This window comes from Molothrus ater, chromosome 5 (assembly GCF_012460135.2).
Source record: "Molothrus ater isolate BHLD 08-10-18 breed brown headed cowbird chromosome 5, BPBGC_Mater_1.1, whole genome shotgun sequence".
NCBI lineage: Eukaryota > Metazoa > Chordata > Aves > Passeriformes > Icteridae > Molothrus > Molothrus ater.
In genome coordinates this window covers 989,904-1,005,777 of record NC_050482.2, presented here as the reverse complement: position 1 = coordinate 1,005,777, position 15,874 = coordinate 989,904, and the positions used below count along the sequence as shown (strand labels likewise).

Below are 15,874 nucleotides of genomic sequence, written 5' to 3'. Positions count from 1 at the left end.
TTCCTGGGGTATCTCCCCAATTTCCAGAATGCCTCCCCGATTCCCATAATTTCTCCTAAATTCCCAGAATTTCTCTCTGATTCCTCGAATTTCTCCCCAGTTCCCAGAACTTCCCTCCGATTCCCGAATTTTCTCCAGATTCCTGTAATTTCTCCCCAATTCTTGTAATTTCTCTCTGATTCTCGGAATTTCTCCCCAATTCCCAGAATTTCTCCCTGAATCCTGTAATTCCTCCCCGATTCCCATAATTATTCCCCCCCCCCCCCCCAATTCCAGTAATTCCTCCCCGATTCCCGCAATTAATTTCCCCCTAATTCCCGCAATTTCTCCCCAATTCTCGCCATTTCTCCAATCTCCAGAATTTCCCCGCCATTCCCAGAATTCACTTCCCCCCCTTCCCGGGATCCCGCTCCGTTTCCCGGCCTCTCCCGGGTCTGGCTCGGGATTAGCGGCGGCCCCGCCGAGCAGATGGAGCGGGGCTGATCCCATTAGCGGCGCTGCCGGGGGGGGGCCGGGATGTTTGTCCCGCCTGGATCCAGCTCCGGGTGGCTCCGAGCCCTCGGGCAGCGCGGAATTCCCGGGAACAGGTGAGCTCCAGCTCCCGGGATGGGCTCTGGTGGTGTTCCACCAACGCTTCCGCGGAATTCCCGGAGGTTCCCGGAGGTTTTGGGGTCAGCGTGGGGGTGGCAGACGGGACAGGACGTGGCAGTGCCACCACCGAGCCGTCCCGGGTGGCACCAGCGGGATTTCCCGGGATGAGGGCGGGAATTGTGGGATTTGTTGGTCCCCTGGTGGCACTGGGGGCTCTGGGATTGTCCCTGCGCAGCTCCGGGCCTGCTCCTGCCCCGATCCATGGGAATGCTGGCGCTCCAGGCGGGAGCTGCTGCGGGACGGGGGGGCTGTCCCCATCCAGGGATCTCTGGGGTCTCTGGGATCCTGGAATGCTCCAGCCCTGGCAGGGATTTCCTGTGTCCCGTACAAGCACAGCTCTGTCCCCTCTGTCCCCTCTGTCCCCTCTGTCCCTGTCCCCTCTGTCCCTGTCCCCCATGTCTGTCCATCTGTCCCTGTCCCCATTCCTGTCCCCTCTGTCCCTGTCCCCTCTGTCCCTGTCCCCCATGTCTGTCCATCTGTCCCTGTCCCCATTCCTGTCCCCTCTGTCCCTGTCCCCTCTGTCCCTGTCCCTCATGTCTGTCCATCTGTCCCTGTCCCCATTCCTGTCCCCTCTGTCCCTGTCTCTCTGTCACCTCTGTCCACGTCCTCCCTGTCGCTGTCCCCTGTCCCCTCTTGTGCTGTCTTGTCTGTCCCCATTCCTGTCCCCCCTGTCCCTCTGTCCCTGTCCCCATTCCTGTCCCCTCTGTCTGTATCCCTCCTGTCCCTGTCCCCTCTTTTGCTGTCCCCCCTGTCCCTCTGTCCCTGTTCCCATTCCTGTCCCTCTGTCCCTGTCCCCGTATCTCCTTTGTCCCTGTCCCCCCTGTTGCTGTGCCCTCTGTCTCCTCTGGTGCTGTCCCATCTGTCCCCATTCCTGTCCCATCTGTCCCCATTCCTGTCCCCTCTGTCCCCCTGTCCCTCTGTCCCTGTCCCATTCCTGTCCCTCTGTCTCTGTCCGTGTCCCCCTGTCCCCTCTGTCTCTGTCCCTCTGTCCCTGTCCCCATTCTTGTCCCCCCTGTCCCCATTCCTGTCCCCCCATCCCCCCTGTCCCCTCTGTCCGTGTCCCCCTGTCTCTCTGTCCGTGTCCGTCTGTCCCTCTGGCTGCGCAGGTCCCGCAGTGCCGCGCGTGGCGCTGCGGTTTCCATGGTGACGGTGCCGGGAACGTTCCCATGGATACGGAGCGGGATGGGGGAGCCCCGAAACTGGGGGGACATTCCCGATCCAGGGGGGACATTCCCGATCCATTCCCGATCCAGAGGGGCCGTTCCCAGGATGGGGAAGGTGATGGGGAGGCTCCAAAACTATGGCCTGTCCCCAATGCCTGCCCTGTCCCCAAATTCCTCTCTTGTCCCCAAATCTCTATTCTATCCCCAAATCTCTGTCTTGTCCCCAAACCTGTGACCTGTCCCCAAATCTCCCTCCTTTTCCCAAAATCTGTGTTGTGTCCCAAAATCCCTGTCCTGTCCCTAAATCTGTGTCCTGTCCCCAATCCTCTGTCCGGTCCCCAAATCTCCCTCCTGTCCCCACACCTGTGGCCTGTCCCCACACCCCTGCCCTGTCCCCAAATCCCTCTCCAGGGCCTGGGACTGCCGGGAATTTTGGGATTTTGTGGCACCAAACTCTGGGATGATCCTGGAAGGACCAGGCAGGGATGGAGCAGCTCCAGCAGTAAAATCAGGAATGTCCATCCTGGAAATCAGGAGCTCCAGGAGAATTGGGAATGTTCATCCCAGAACAAAGGAGCTCCGGGCTGACCCAATCCTGGCTTCTAGAGCCTGAAGGATCTGTGGGAAACAGGGAGAGGGAAAAACCCCAAAGGATGGAGGGACAGCACCCAGGGAATGGCTCCCAGTGCCAGAGGGCAGCCAGGGATGGGATCTTGGCAATGAGCAATTCCTGGCTGGGCTGGGATTGCCAGAGCAGCTGGGGCTGCCCCTGCATCCCTGGCAGTGTCCCAGGCCAGGCTGGACACTGGGGCTGGAGCAGCCTGGGACAGTGGGAGGTGTCCCCAGGTGGTGGCACTGGGTGATTGGTAATGTCCCATCCCATTCTGTCATTCTCTGATCCTATTCCAGAAATCTGGAGAATCCCAAATAACTCCTCCTGGGATCCCTGAATTCCCCCCCATCCCGATATTTGGGGACACTGATGTCCCCCCTCGTCCCGCTGGTGTCCCCATGTCCCCAGGGGGGTGGCGCTCGCCCTTTAATGCCCGGTCCGGCCCCTCCGCGGTGTCCCAGTGCCCCTGGAAGAGCGGGAGAGGAAAAATCCATGGAATTACCCGGCAGGCGCTGGGGACACTGCGGGGACACTGCGGGGACACTGCGGCCACCCGCGGGCGATCGATGCTCCCCGCGCTGTCCCCGTGTCCTGGCACGGGCGGGGACTCCAGGGGGACAATCCTGATCCTGTTCCTTCCCTTTCCCTGCTCCTTCCCCTGCTCCTGTCCCTGTCCCTTCTCGTCCTTTCTCCTGTCCCTGTCGCTTTCCCTGTCCCCTCTTTCTGTCCCCTGTCCCTGTCCCCGGGTTTGTCCCCGACCCCCCCGCGGTGACAAAGGACACGCGGGGCCGGCCCGGGCCGCTCCGTGTCCCCGTCACGTGGCTTGGGGACAGCAGCGGTGACCTGGCCGTGGCCGGATGAGCGCGGGGACAGCGCGGCGGGGCTGGCACCGCCCCAGGACCGGCCCCGGTGGCACTGCCAGCCCCGCGGGGGCGGCACGGCGGGGACGGAGCGGGACAGCCCCCGTGCCCCCGCGTGTGTCCCCCCCATTCCCGAGGGTTCCAGGGTCACTCAGGAGCGGCCCCGCAGGTGACGAACGGCGCCGATTGTCCCCGGGCCCCAAGCGACATTCCTGAACCTTCCCGGGAGCGATTGGATCCCTGATCCTTCCAGGATCCCTGATCCTTCCTGGGCAGGGATTGGATCCCTGATCCTTCCAGGATACCTGATCCTTGCAGGGCAGGAATTGGATCCCTGATCCTTCCCAGGAGGGATTGGATCCCTGATCCTTCCCGGGCAGGGATTGGATCCCTGATCCTTCCAGGATCCCTGATCCAGGTGAGGCTCTGGCTCCCTGATCATTCCAGATTCCCAGATATTTCCAGGAAAGGGATTGTCTCCAGATCCTTCCAGGGCTGGGTTTGGCTCGCTTGATCCTTCCAGGAGAGGGTCTGGATCCCTGATCCTTCCAGGGCAGGGTTGGATCCCCGATCCTTGCAGGAGAGGGATTGGATCCCTGATCCAGGTGAGGCTTGAGCTCCCTGGTTCTTCCAGGCTTCCTGATCCTTCTAGATGAGGGTCGGGATCCCTGATCCTTGCAGGAGGGGTTGGATCCCTGATCCTTCCAGGTGAGGGACTGGATCCCTGATCCAGGTGAGGGATTGGCTCCAGATCCCTCCCTGATCCTTCCCAGACAGGGGTTGGATCCCTGATCCTTCCAGGTTTGGCTCCCTTGATCCTTCCAGGGCAGGGTTTGGCTCCCCTGAGAATTCCCGGTGAGGGTCTGGATTCCCAGACCTTCCAGGCCCCCTGATCCAGGTGAGGCTTTGGATCCATGATCTTTCCAAGTTTGGCTCCCTTGATCCTTCCAGGGCAGGGATTGGATCCCAGACCCTTCCAGGGCAGGGATTGGATCCCTGATCTTTCCAGGTTTTATTCCCCTGATCCTTCCAGGATCCCTGATCCAGGTGAGAGATTTTGTCACCCTGATCCTTCCACATTCCCTGATCCAGGTGAGGCTTTGGCTCCCTGATCTTTCCAGACTCCCAGATATTTCCAGGACAGGGATTGTCTCCAGATCCTTCCAGGGCAGGGATTGGATCCCAAATCTCTTCAGGAGAGGGATTGGATCCTGATCCTTCCAGGTTTCCTTCCCCTGATCCTTCCAGGGGAGGGTCTGGATTCCTGATCCTTCCAGGATCCCTGATCCAGGCCAGGTGGAGCTACAGGGTTGGATCCAGCTCTGCAGGCCAGGAATTGTTTGGGATCCCTGGAAGGGCAGGAATTGTTCGGAATTCATGGAAAGAAGGGCAGGAATAGTTTGGGATCCCTGGAAGGGCAGGAATGGTTTGGGATCCCTGGAAGGGCAGGAATTGTTTGGGATCCATGGCCCCTCTCCCATGTGTCCGGGCAGTGACAATTCCAGGGCTGGAAAATCCCAGCTGGGATTTTCCCAGCTCTTCCTGGGCCCATTCCCAGTGATCCCAGCAGGATGCCAGGTCTCCCTTGGCCCTGTCATTCCCGGCTGTTTTTCCCAGGAAAAGCTCGGGAACGGCCTCACCTGGGCACACACTGAGCCAGGTGCTTCCCAAAAACCCTTTTCCCAAAGGATCCCGGATTTTCTGGATTGGGATGTGGGTGTGGGGAGGAGGCAGCAGATTCCCAGCCATCCCTGGGCTTGGGAAAACCGGGAAAGTTGGGAAAGAGAAGGAATTTGACCCTGATTCCAATCCTAGGGTAAAATTCCAATTCCCAGGTTAAAATTCCAGTTCCAGGGAAAAGCTCCAATCCCAGGGAAAAAAAATCCATTTCCTTGGGAAAAGCTCCAATCCCAAAATTCCAATCCCAGGGAAAAAATTAAATCCCAGGGAATAACTCCAATCCCAGTGAAAAGCTCCAATCCAATCTGAAACCCCCCCCCCCAAAATCTCCCAAAAAATCCCCCAAAATCCCCCCCAAAATTCCCAAAAAATCCTTTCCAGGTCTCCCCATCCCACTGCCCTTACCCCAGGACTCTCCTGGCTGGATTCCCTCTGGAATTTCTCTCTGAATTTCTGTTCTCTCTGGAATTGCTGTTCCCTCTGGAATTGCCTCTCCCAGCATTGGAATTCGGGAAAGGCTCCAGATTTATAATCCTGAAATGATGGGAAGAAGGTGGGAAATCTGGGAATTCTGTTCCCGCAGGAAAAGGTGGGAAGGAGGCTCTGCTCCGACCCTCTTGGGAATGCTTGGAAATCCGGGGAATGTTCAGAAATCCAAGGAAAGCTCAGAAATCCAAGGAACTTTCAGAAGACCAAGGAAAATGCCACCACAGGGAAAAAAAAATCTTGGAATATTTTTCTAGCTCCCTTGGAAGCTTTTCCAACCTTGTGTTTTTTCCCCCTGCTGTCAGAATGAGACTCTTTGGGCTGTGATTCCTAAAAGATTCCATGGATTCCTTGGGGAAAAAAAAAAAAAAAAAAAAAGTGGAATTGTTTGGATTTAGTGAGCAGAGAAATGGATTTAAGGAGGGAAAACGACTCTGCAAAACGGAATTCGGGGCATTATTCCGTTGTGGAATTTTTTCCAACCTTTCCCAGATGGGGCCTTAAAATTATTGGGAATTAATGAGGTATGGGAGAAAAAAAAAAAAAAAAAAAAGGGAAAAAATCCCAGGGATCGCCATCTGGAGCGCTCCATTTGTGGGATAACGAGGCAGAGAGAGGGGAAAAAATGGGAATAAATCAAACCCGGGATTTGGGAAAGGGGAGAGGAGAATTTGGGATTGGATTGGGGCATGGATCCAAAGGGATCCACAGGGATCCAAAGGGTTCTCCCGTCTGCCACAGATCAGGAGGATCCCGTGGTTTTCCCTGTTTATCCCAGTTTTTCTCCTTCCCAAGTGCATTTTCCCGGCTGGAATTTTGGGGTTTTCCTGCTCTTTTTCCTCCTCCCTCGGGGTGGGATCCCGAAATTCTTTTGTGGGGTCCCTTTAGGGGATAGATCCTGCTGGGAGAATTCCATGGAATTCCCGAGGAGATTCCATGTGAAAAGTGGGGCTGATCCCAGAAAACTCCTGGGAATGGGCCCAGCTGGGGGAATTTTTGGGATCCCTTCCCATATTTCTCCTGGTAAATTTCTTTTTTCTGGGAGTGTTTCCAGGGGGTCCCTATGGGAATGTCCGTGTCCATCCTGGGGGATCCTTTCCCAGGGGACGATCCCTGCTGGGAATGGGGGTTCCAGGGTCCCTTCCCAGATTCCTCCATCCTTGGGAATGCCCTTCCTGGTGGAATATTCCCGGGAATCCCTGTGGGAATGTCCATGGGGAGAGTGGGAGTTCACTCCTGGACATTTCCTGAGGAATGGCCCTTCCTGGGGCTATTTCCAGAGGGTCCCTGAGGGAATGTCCGTGTCCATGCCCGGGGTTCCATCCCAGATTTCTCCTTGGGAATGGTCACTTTTTCAGGACAATCCCTGCCGGGGTGGGGGGGGAGGTTTGTGAGATCCTGTGGGAATTCACTCCTGGGCTTTTCCTGAGGAACGGCTCTTCCTGGGGAGACATTCCAGAGGGGGAGTCCCCGTGTCCATCCCGGGGGTCCCTTCCCAGATTTCCCCATCCCTTGGGAACGCCGCTTTCTCCCCGCTGGCTCTGCCGGTTCCGGGGCTCCCTCGGGGGCTCGGGGATGCCGCTCCCGGGGCTGTCCCGCCGCTCCTCTCACCCCTCGCTTCCCCCCGCAGGGCCCCGGGCGGGCGCTGAGCGCGGCCCCGGCGCGGTGCGGAGCCGGAGCCGGAGCCGGAGCCGGTGCCGGTGCCGGTGCGGGAGCGGAGCGGGCGCGGGCCGCCCGCCGCGGCGCACGGAGCATGCCTCTGAGCCCCGCGGGCAGCAAGCATGAGAGCCCCGAGTCGCCGCCGCCGGAGCCGCCGCCGGAGCGCCAGCCCCGAGTCGCCGCCGTCAGCAGCAGCAGCGGGGAGCCGAGCCCCGGCCTGCGGGAGGAGCCGCGCCTGGAGCCGGCCCGGGGCCACGGCGGGCCCCGCTCGCCCAAGCTGGCGGCCCCGGCGCGCATGGAGGAGCCCGCGCCCGGCGCCATCGTGGTGCGCATCGGCATCCCCGACCTGCAGCAGACGGTGAGTGCGGAGGGAGGCACCGGGCACAGAGGGAGCAGGGAGGGAGCCCCGAGCGGCCACCGCCGAGCCGGGACCGCCCGAGCCGGGAGGGATGCGCACCGGGACCGCCCGGGCCGGGAGGGACGCGCACCGGGACCGCGCCGAGCCGGGATGCGCAGCGGGAGCCGCACCGGGAGCGCCACCGCGAGCGGCCCGCGCCGGGATGCGCAGCCCAGAGCGGCCCCGATCCGCATCCAGAGCCGCCCTCACCCGCACTCACAGCGGGCCCGGTCCGCGCCGCGATCCGCACCCGGACCGGCCCCAAACCTCGCTCAGACCGGCCCCGTTCCGCACCCACATCGGTCCCGAGCCTCACTCAGACGGGTCCCGATCTGCGCCCCGGTCCGCAGCCGGTTCGGCGCCGCACCGGCACTGGCCGCGACCCGCATCCCACCCGCTCCCAGCCCCGCTCCCGCCCCGGCGGCACCGGCAAACTTCTCCCCGCCGCGGGCCCGGCAGGACGGGTCCCATTGCCCGGGTCCCCGGTGTCCTCAGCCCGGTGTCCCCAGCCCGGTGTCCCCAGCCCGGTGTCCCCCCGCTCCCGCGGTGCCCGGTGGCAGCGCTGCCATCCCGGGTGCTGCGGTGCGGCCGCGGCGCGGGGCCGCTCCCCGCCCCAGGGCTCCGCACCCACCGGGACCGGGACTGGGACTGGGATTGGGACCAGCTCCAGGACTAGGACTGGGACTGGGACCGGGCTGGGAATGGGCAGCAGGGGCAGCTCCAGCACTGCTCTGGAACCGGGAGCAGCTCTGGGACTGGGATTGGGACCAGGACTGGGATTGGGATCGGCTCCAGGACTGGGACTGGGACCGGGGCCAGGCTGTGGAGCCACAGTACCGGTGTGTGACGGTCACTCGTGTCCAGGGGGCTCCGCTGGGCTGGACAGTGGTGGCGTGGTGGACACTGGAATGGCGTGGGGGTGATGGACACTGGAATGGCGTGAGGTGATGGACACTGGAATGGTGTGGGGTGATGGACACTGGAATGGGGGTGATGGACACTGGAATGGTGTGGGGTGATGGACACTGGAATGGCGTGGGGTGATGGACACTGGAATGGTGTGGGGGTGATGGACACTGGAATGGGGGTGATGGACACTGGAATGGCGTGGGGGTGATGGACACTGGAATGGTTTGGGGGTGATGGACACTGGAATGGTGTGGGGTGATGGACACTGGAATGGTGTGGGGGTGATGGACACTGGAATGGTGTGGGGTGATGGACACTGGAATGGTTTGGGGGTGATGGACACTGGAATGGTGTGGGGTGATGGACACTGGAATGGTTTGGGGGTGATGGACACTGGAATGGTGTGGGGTGATGGACACTGGAATGGTGTGGGGGTGATGGACACTGGAATGGTGTGGGGTGATGGACACTGGAATGGTTTGGGGGTGATGGACACTGGAATGGTGTGGGGTGATGGACACTGGAATGGTTTGGGGGTGATGGACACTGGAATGGGGGTGATGGACACTGGAATGGTGTGGGATGATGGACACTGGAATGGGGGTGATGGACACTGGAATGGTGTGGGGTGATGAACACTGGAATGGTGTGGGGTGAGGGACACTGGAATGGGGGTGATGGACACTGGAATGGTTTGGGGGTGATGGACACTGGAATGGTGTGGGGTGATGGACACTGGAACGGTTTGGGGGTGATGGACACTGGAACGGTGTGGGGTGAGGGACACTGGAATGGCGTGGGGTGAGGGACACTGGAATGGTTTGGGGGTGATGGACACTGGAATGGGGGTGATGGACACTGGAATGGTTTGGGGGTGATGGACACTGGAATGGGGGTCATGTGCCAGTGCCATTGGTGGGATGTTCCAGAGTGACCCCAGGAATGACCCCAGAGGGACCCCGAAGCCCAGGAGTGACCCCGGGGTGACCCAGGAGGGCACAGCCCTGGTGAGGGCACAGGGATCCAGGAAACCAGAATTCCCTGGACTTGGGGGATTTGTAGGGAATGAGGAGCAGGAAAAGCTGAAGGGCCGCAAGGATGGGATAATTAACAGCCCTCATTAGGGGAGTGGGCAGCTGGAGGTGACAAGGGTGAGGTGACAAGGGTGAGGTGACAAACCTGGGGTGAGCAGAGGGCACCGAGGGCAGTCAGAGCCTCTTGGACAAGAAAAGTTCTCTTGTGGAGCCTGGCATGGGGTCCCCGCGGGGGCTGCGGGGTGGTGGCACTGGGGACACCGAGCCTGTGGCCATGGCAATGGGGACTCATGGGCTGTGTCTGGTGGCACTGGGGACACTGAGCTGGCAGAAGCCAGGTGACACTGGGGACATTGAGTCTGTGGTCAATGGCACTGGGCACACAGGGCCTGGCAGTGCCTGGTGACACTGGGGACACCAAGCCTGTGGTCAGTGGCACTGAGGACACCGAGCTTGTGTCTGGTGGCACTGGGGACACAGAGCTGGCAGTGGCTGGTGACACTGGGGACATCGAGTCTGTGGTCAATGGCACTGGGCACACAGGGCCTGTCACTGGTGGCACGGGGGACACCGAGCCTGTGTCTGGTGGCACTGGGGACACTGAGCTGTCAGAGGCTGGTGGCACTGGTAGCACTGGTGGCACTGGGGACACTGAGCTGTGAGAGGCTGGTGGCACTGGTAGCACTGGTGGCACTGGGGACACTGAGCTGTCGGAGGCTGGTGGCACTGGTGGCACTGGTGGCACTGGGGATGCTGAGCTGTCAGAGGCTGGTGGCACTGGGGACACTGAGTTGTCAGAGGCTGGTGGCACTGGTGGCACTGGTGGCACTGGGGACACTGAGCTGTCGGAGGCTGGTGGCACCGGTGGCACTGAGCTGTCAGAGGCTGGTGGCACTGGTGGCACTGGGGACGCTGAGCTGTCGGAGGCTGGTGGCACCGGTGGCACTGGGGACGCTGAGCTGTCGGAGGCTGGTGGCACTGGTGGCACTGGGGATGCTGAGCTGTCGGAGGCTGGTGGCACTGGTGGCACTGGGGACGCTGAGCTGTCGGAGGCTGGTGGCACTGGGGACGCTGAGCTGTCAGAGGCTGGTGGCACTGGGGACGCTGAGCTGTCGGAGGCTGGTGGCACTGGTGGCACTGGTGGCACTGGGGACGCTGAGCTGTCAGAGGCTGGTGGCACCGGTGGCACTGGTGGCACTGGGGACGCTGAGCTGTCGGAGGCTGGTGGCACTGGTGGCACCGGTGGCACTGGGGATGCTGAGCTGTCAGAGGCTGGTGGCACTGGGGACACTGAGCTGTCAGAGGCTGGTGGCACTGGTGGCACTGGTGGCACTGGTGGCACTGGTGGCACTGGGGACGCTAAGCTGTCGGAGGCTGGTGGCACTGGGGACACTGGGGACACTGGGGACGCTGAGCTGTCGGAGGCTGGTGGCACCGGTGGCACTGGGGACACTGGGGACACTGAGCTGTCGGAGGCTGGTGGCACTGGTGGCACTGGTGGCACTGGGGACGCTGAGCTGTCGGAGGCTGGTGGCACTGGTGGCACTGGTGGCACTGGGGACACTGAGCTGTCAGAGGCTGGTGGCACTGGTGGCACTGGTGGCACTGGGGACTCACGGGCCGTGTCTGGGGACGCTGGGGACACGGGGCCTACACTGTCCCCTGTGGTCGGTGGCAGTGGGGACACGGGGCCTGTGTCTGGTGGCACTGGGGACGCTGAGCTGTCGGAGGCTGGTGGCACTGGTGGCACTGGTGGCACTGGTGGCACTGGTGGCACTGGGGACGCTGAGCTGTCGGAGGCTGGTGGCACTGGGGACTCACGGGCCGTGTCTGGGGACGCTGGGGACACGGGGCCTACACTGTCCCCTGTGGTCGGTGGCAGTGGGGACACGGGGCCTGTGTCTGGTGGCACTGGGGACACTGAGGTGGCCGAGGGCCATCCCAGAGGTGCCTCTGGAGCTCTGGACCCACGGCCAATGTCCCACCGGCTCTTCCATAAAAACTCTGCTGGAGATGGGAACTCTTTGGCATCACCGGGATGGGAACTCTTTGGGATCTTTAGTTTGGGAATTCTTTGGGATCACCGGGATGGGAATTCTTTGGGATCAGCAGGATGGGAATTCTTTGGGATCAGCAGGATGGGAGTTCTTTGGGATCATCAGTTTTCCAGCCCCAAGTCTGGCTCCATCCCGGCATTCCCAAGGTCAGGAATGCCATAAAGCTCGGGTTATGGAATTCCCATCTTTTTTTCTGGGAACATCCAGGTGGGATTTGAAAGTCCCGGGCAGTTTTCCTGCCCTCCTGGAATTTGCTCATCCCAAATCCTTGGAATTCCCTGGAAGTGCTGGAATTCACGGGTGCAAATCTCTGCCCAGTTTTCCTGGGAATAAAGGGCCTTTTCCATTGGCCCATCCCAGTTTTTATCACCTGCACCTGAGCCAGGGAAGAGGGCTTAAATTCCCCACACCTGGAAAATCCTGGGAAAGCTCCCGGTGGGTGGTGGGGCTGCTCCAGGGAGCTGCAATTCCCAAAACCTCTGGAATTGCTCCCAACCCTCGGCATTCCAGAGCTCTGGAAGAGCTTGGACAATGCTGGAAGGTCCCAGAGGTCTGAAAAATTTGGGACAATGCCTTCAGGTCAGTGCTGGGAATGTTGGGATTATTTTGTGCAGGGCCAAGAGTTGGACTTTGAGATCCCTGGGGGGGGTGTGGTTCCAGCTTGGAAGCTTGGAATGTTCTGGAATTCCGTGGGAAAGGGGAAAGTTTGGCAGGGAGTGGGGCTGTGGGAAACGAGGAATTTTTGGGGTCTTTCCTCCTCTTTTCTCCTTCTCTTCCCTTCCCAAGCGTCCCGGGGGGTGATGGGATCCCAATTCCCACCTCGGATTGTGGATGCAGGAGGTTGGGTTTTCCTGAGGTGTCCAGGGGGCCTGGAATGTCCTGGAGTGTCCAGGGGGTCTGGAATGTTCTGGAATGTGGGAGGTCGGGAATGTCCTGGGATGTCTGAGCAGGTCTGGAATGTCCTGAGGCATCTGGAAGGTTGGAGAGCCAGGGGTGTCCCACTGATCCCAGGGCAGCATTCCAGGGAATCCATGGGGTGTCCCACTGATCCCATCACAGGATTCCAGGGAATCCATGGCATGTCCCACTGATCCCTATGCAGCATTCCAGGGAAACCAGCCGTGATCCAGGATCTGGGCTCGGCCTGGAGCTCCCGGTGTTTCCCATCCTGGAGCTTTTCCATCGGGCAGGGAACTGATTTCCTTGGATGCCCTGAGCTCCGGAGATTTCCAGTTTTGGAATTTGAGGACCTGGATCACTCCCTGAGCTGGGAATGTGATCCTGGCAAAAGGAGGGTGCAGGAATCCCCGAGGATCCTTTGGAGCTTCCCCGTCCCATCCCGGAGCCGCAGATCCTTCGGGAAGAGCCGTTCCCGCCTCCGGCTGCTCCATGGGAAGGGTGGTGGAGACCCGGGATAAAATTATCCCAACCTCCCACGGGGTCCGGGAGCTCGGAGCCGGATTTTAAGGAGACAGGAACACGCCCGAGCCGGGGTTGGTTCCTCTGGAATAATTTATGGATTCTGCACTGTTAAATCCCATGGGAAAACCCATTCCTGAAATTTGGCGGGAGCGCTTTGGGAGCAGCCTCCCTCTTTAGTAGGAAAAAGTGGCAAACCCAGGGAAAATCCCGGGAATGTGCCGAGTTTTCCTCTCTGTTGGCAGTGTTGGAATCCTGGAGGTGCCGGAGCAAATCCTGGGATTCTCCCATGGGAATGGGCTCTGTGGGGGCCGGCACTGGCTGTGATTCCAAAGGTTTTCCGTTTGTTTTTCCCCTGGAAGCAGGGGAAAGCTCATTCCAAGGAACAACAGGTTCATCACATCCCAGGAAATCCGGGATGTGGAGAGAGGGGAGGCTCCTGCAGCCTCGGGAAGCTGCCAGCATTCCCAGAGCTGGAGTTTATGGGAACAGCTGGGAAAGATCAGGGATGTGTGGCCAGGGAGGAATTTTCTGGAATTTTCCAAAGGTTTTCCTCCCCCGTTTTGTGCTGGAAACTCTTCCTCTTCCCTTTGAAATCATGGAAAAGCCGGAATTCAAATAAAATCCCAGCTGGATTCATCTGGGAGCAGCTCCCGGCACTGGATGGCCCGGGAGTGTCCAGCTGGAATTCCAGAGGTTTTTCCTCATGGTTTCCAGGATGCGTTGGGAGCTCCCAGCCCTGATCCCTCAATCCTTGGAATGCCGGAGTGAGAATTCCCACGTTTTGTCCCTTCCGAGGCGGTTTTTAACTGGGAGCATCCCAGTTTTCCTCCAGCTTTGCCAAGGAGATTCCTCAGTGTTCCAAGGGTGGGTGGGAACGGGAATTCTGGTTGGGAATTCCTTTGGGATGAGGAAGAGGAGGCTCCTGCCCATCCCATGTGGCCGATTCCCGGGAAGGGAAGGGAGAACATGGAAAAGGGAGGGATGAGAGTGGAGATCCCACAGGAATGTGGATTCCAAGGGATGAGAACTCCTGGAAAAGTGAAGGATGAGGGTGGAGATCCTTCCGTGGGCATGTGGATTCCAAGGGATGGGAACACCTGGAAAAGGGAGGGATGGGAGTGGGCATGTGGATTCCAAGGGAAGAGAGAACATGGAAAAGTGTGGGATGAGGGATCGCTCCTCTTCCCACCAATTCCCTGCCTCCATCCCGAGGCTTTTCCATTCTCTGTTTTCCCAGTCCTTAGATCCCAAAATTCCTGAAATTCCCCTCTCCATTCTCCACTCTCCAGCCATGGGAACACTGTAAAAATAAAAGGGAAAATCAGGAGAATTCGATTCCTGCGAGGGGAAAATCGGGATATTGGGAATGGCCCTTGGGAATGGCCCCAAACCTTTGATCCTTCCCTCCTTTCGCACTGCGGCAAAAACCCCGGGATGTCGAGAATTCCAATGGAATTTTCCCCCGTTTTAGGGCAGAATCAAAGCGCTTCCAAACAGGCCGGGAGCTGCTTTTTGCCTGGAGCTTCCCATTGTTTTTCCATGGAAATGCCGCTCCTTTCAGATCCGCCGCATCGCGCTCCATGAATGGAGCAGCTGCTCCGCTTTTCTCCCCTCTTCCCCATTTCCATTTTTCCCGTCCCCATTCCTGCAGGTGCTGCCTGCGGATTTTTCCAGGCTTTTTGTGGCTTTTTTATTTTTTTGGGAGCTGTTTTTCCCGTGGCGGCCCTTGGAGCATCCGGAGGGAGGATCCGGATGGAGCAGAGTGAGAGTGTCCCGAAAACCAGTGGGAATCAAATGAGTGATTCCCAAAAATCCCCTGGAAGGATTCAGGTGCTTTAACCATAAATCCTGGAATCACTGAGCTTGGAAAAGAATTCCAAGATCAAATCCAAGCCGGGCCTGATCCCAATCCCAGAGCTCTGAGAGCCACATCCAGGAATTCCTTGGATTTCTCCATGGATGGCCATCCCGGCTTTTCCAGCCCCATCCCGGCTTTTCCAGCCCCATCCCGGCTTTTCCAGGCCCTTCCCAGCTTTTCCAACCCCTGATCCAGAGGAAACATGGGAAAGCTGCAGTTCCACCACATTTAAGTGGCTTTTTCCACCCCAAATCCGAAACAATTCCATGGAAATAAATCCCATTTATCCCAAACAATTCCCTTGGCACATTCCAGCAGATGCCGAGCAGCAGAACCTCCCGAAATATTCCAGCACAACCCCAAATCCCGGGAATTGCCCCGGGGGCAAAGTCACCCTCTGTGAGCTCAATCAAACAAAGTGGATCGATGGGAATCTGAGCAATTCCCGATTTTATCCGGGAGAAATCCGCCGGCAGCAAAATCCGCCCGCAAACAACCGGAGCTGCCGTGCATTCCCAATCCACGGCTTTTTCCAAGGAAAATCCGACTCGGATCAAGCCGTGACCAGCGCATTTGCAATTTAATAAATTTAAAAGATTTTACGACCAAAATTCCCTTTTTTTCTCCTCCTAAGCGGATTTGCTGGAAAGGATGCATCCATTGAGGCAATTTTCATGGAAAACATCAATCCCATCTTTTCATTTTTCCAGCCATTTTTTTTCGGGAAGAGCACATTCCGTGCTTAATAAAGAGGAATTCTGAGTCATTTGAGGCGAGGAAAAATTGGCTTGAAAAGAAAATTAGCTGAGCGCTTGGAAATATTCCTAAAAAAAAAATAAATCAGGAATAACGGCTCTGAATTCCATCTGCTGGATTCCTTGGGAATGTGGGAGCGACCAAAGAGCTCCAGCAGGAGGAAAGGAGAAAAAGGAACAGGAGAAAAAAAAGGGAATTTTTTTCCCCCAAGAATTCCTTAAATTGAGGGTTTCTTGTGGCCAGCAAAATCTTGGAGCTGGGGGTTCTCAAATTCTGGGAATTGCCTGAAACGATGGGAATGGGGAAGGAAGAGGAACTCTTGGAAGGGA

The 15,874-nt window shown here is 58.7% G+C and overlaps 1 protein-coding gene across 4 annotated transcripts in view; it reads left to right on the top strand.

The window, feature by feature from the left end:
• SHANK3 (SH3 and multiple ankyrin repeat domains 3) overlaps positions 1–15,874 on the top strand; it is a 164,735-nt gene that overhangs the window by 14,874 nt on the left and 133,987 nt on the right. For all 4 annotated transcript variants that reach the window (XR_008508403.1, XM_054514833.1, XM_054514835.1 and 1 more), the window contains exon 3: positions 7,084–7,470. Coding sequence is in view for 3 of the 4 variants with exons in the window: in XM_054514833.1 (XP_054370808.1) it covers positions 7,207–7,470 (264 nt within the window). In the remaining variant the exon portion in view is untranslated. The remainder of the gene's footprint in view (positions 1–7,083; positions 7,471–15,874) is intronic.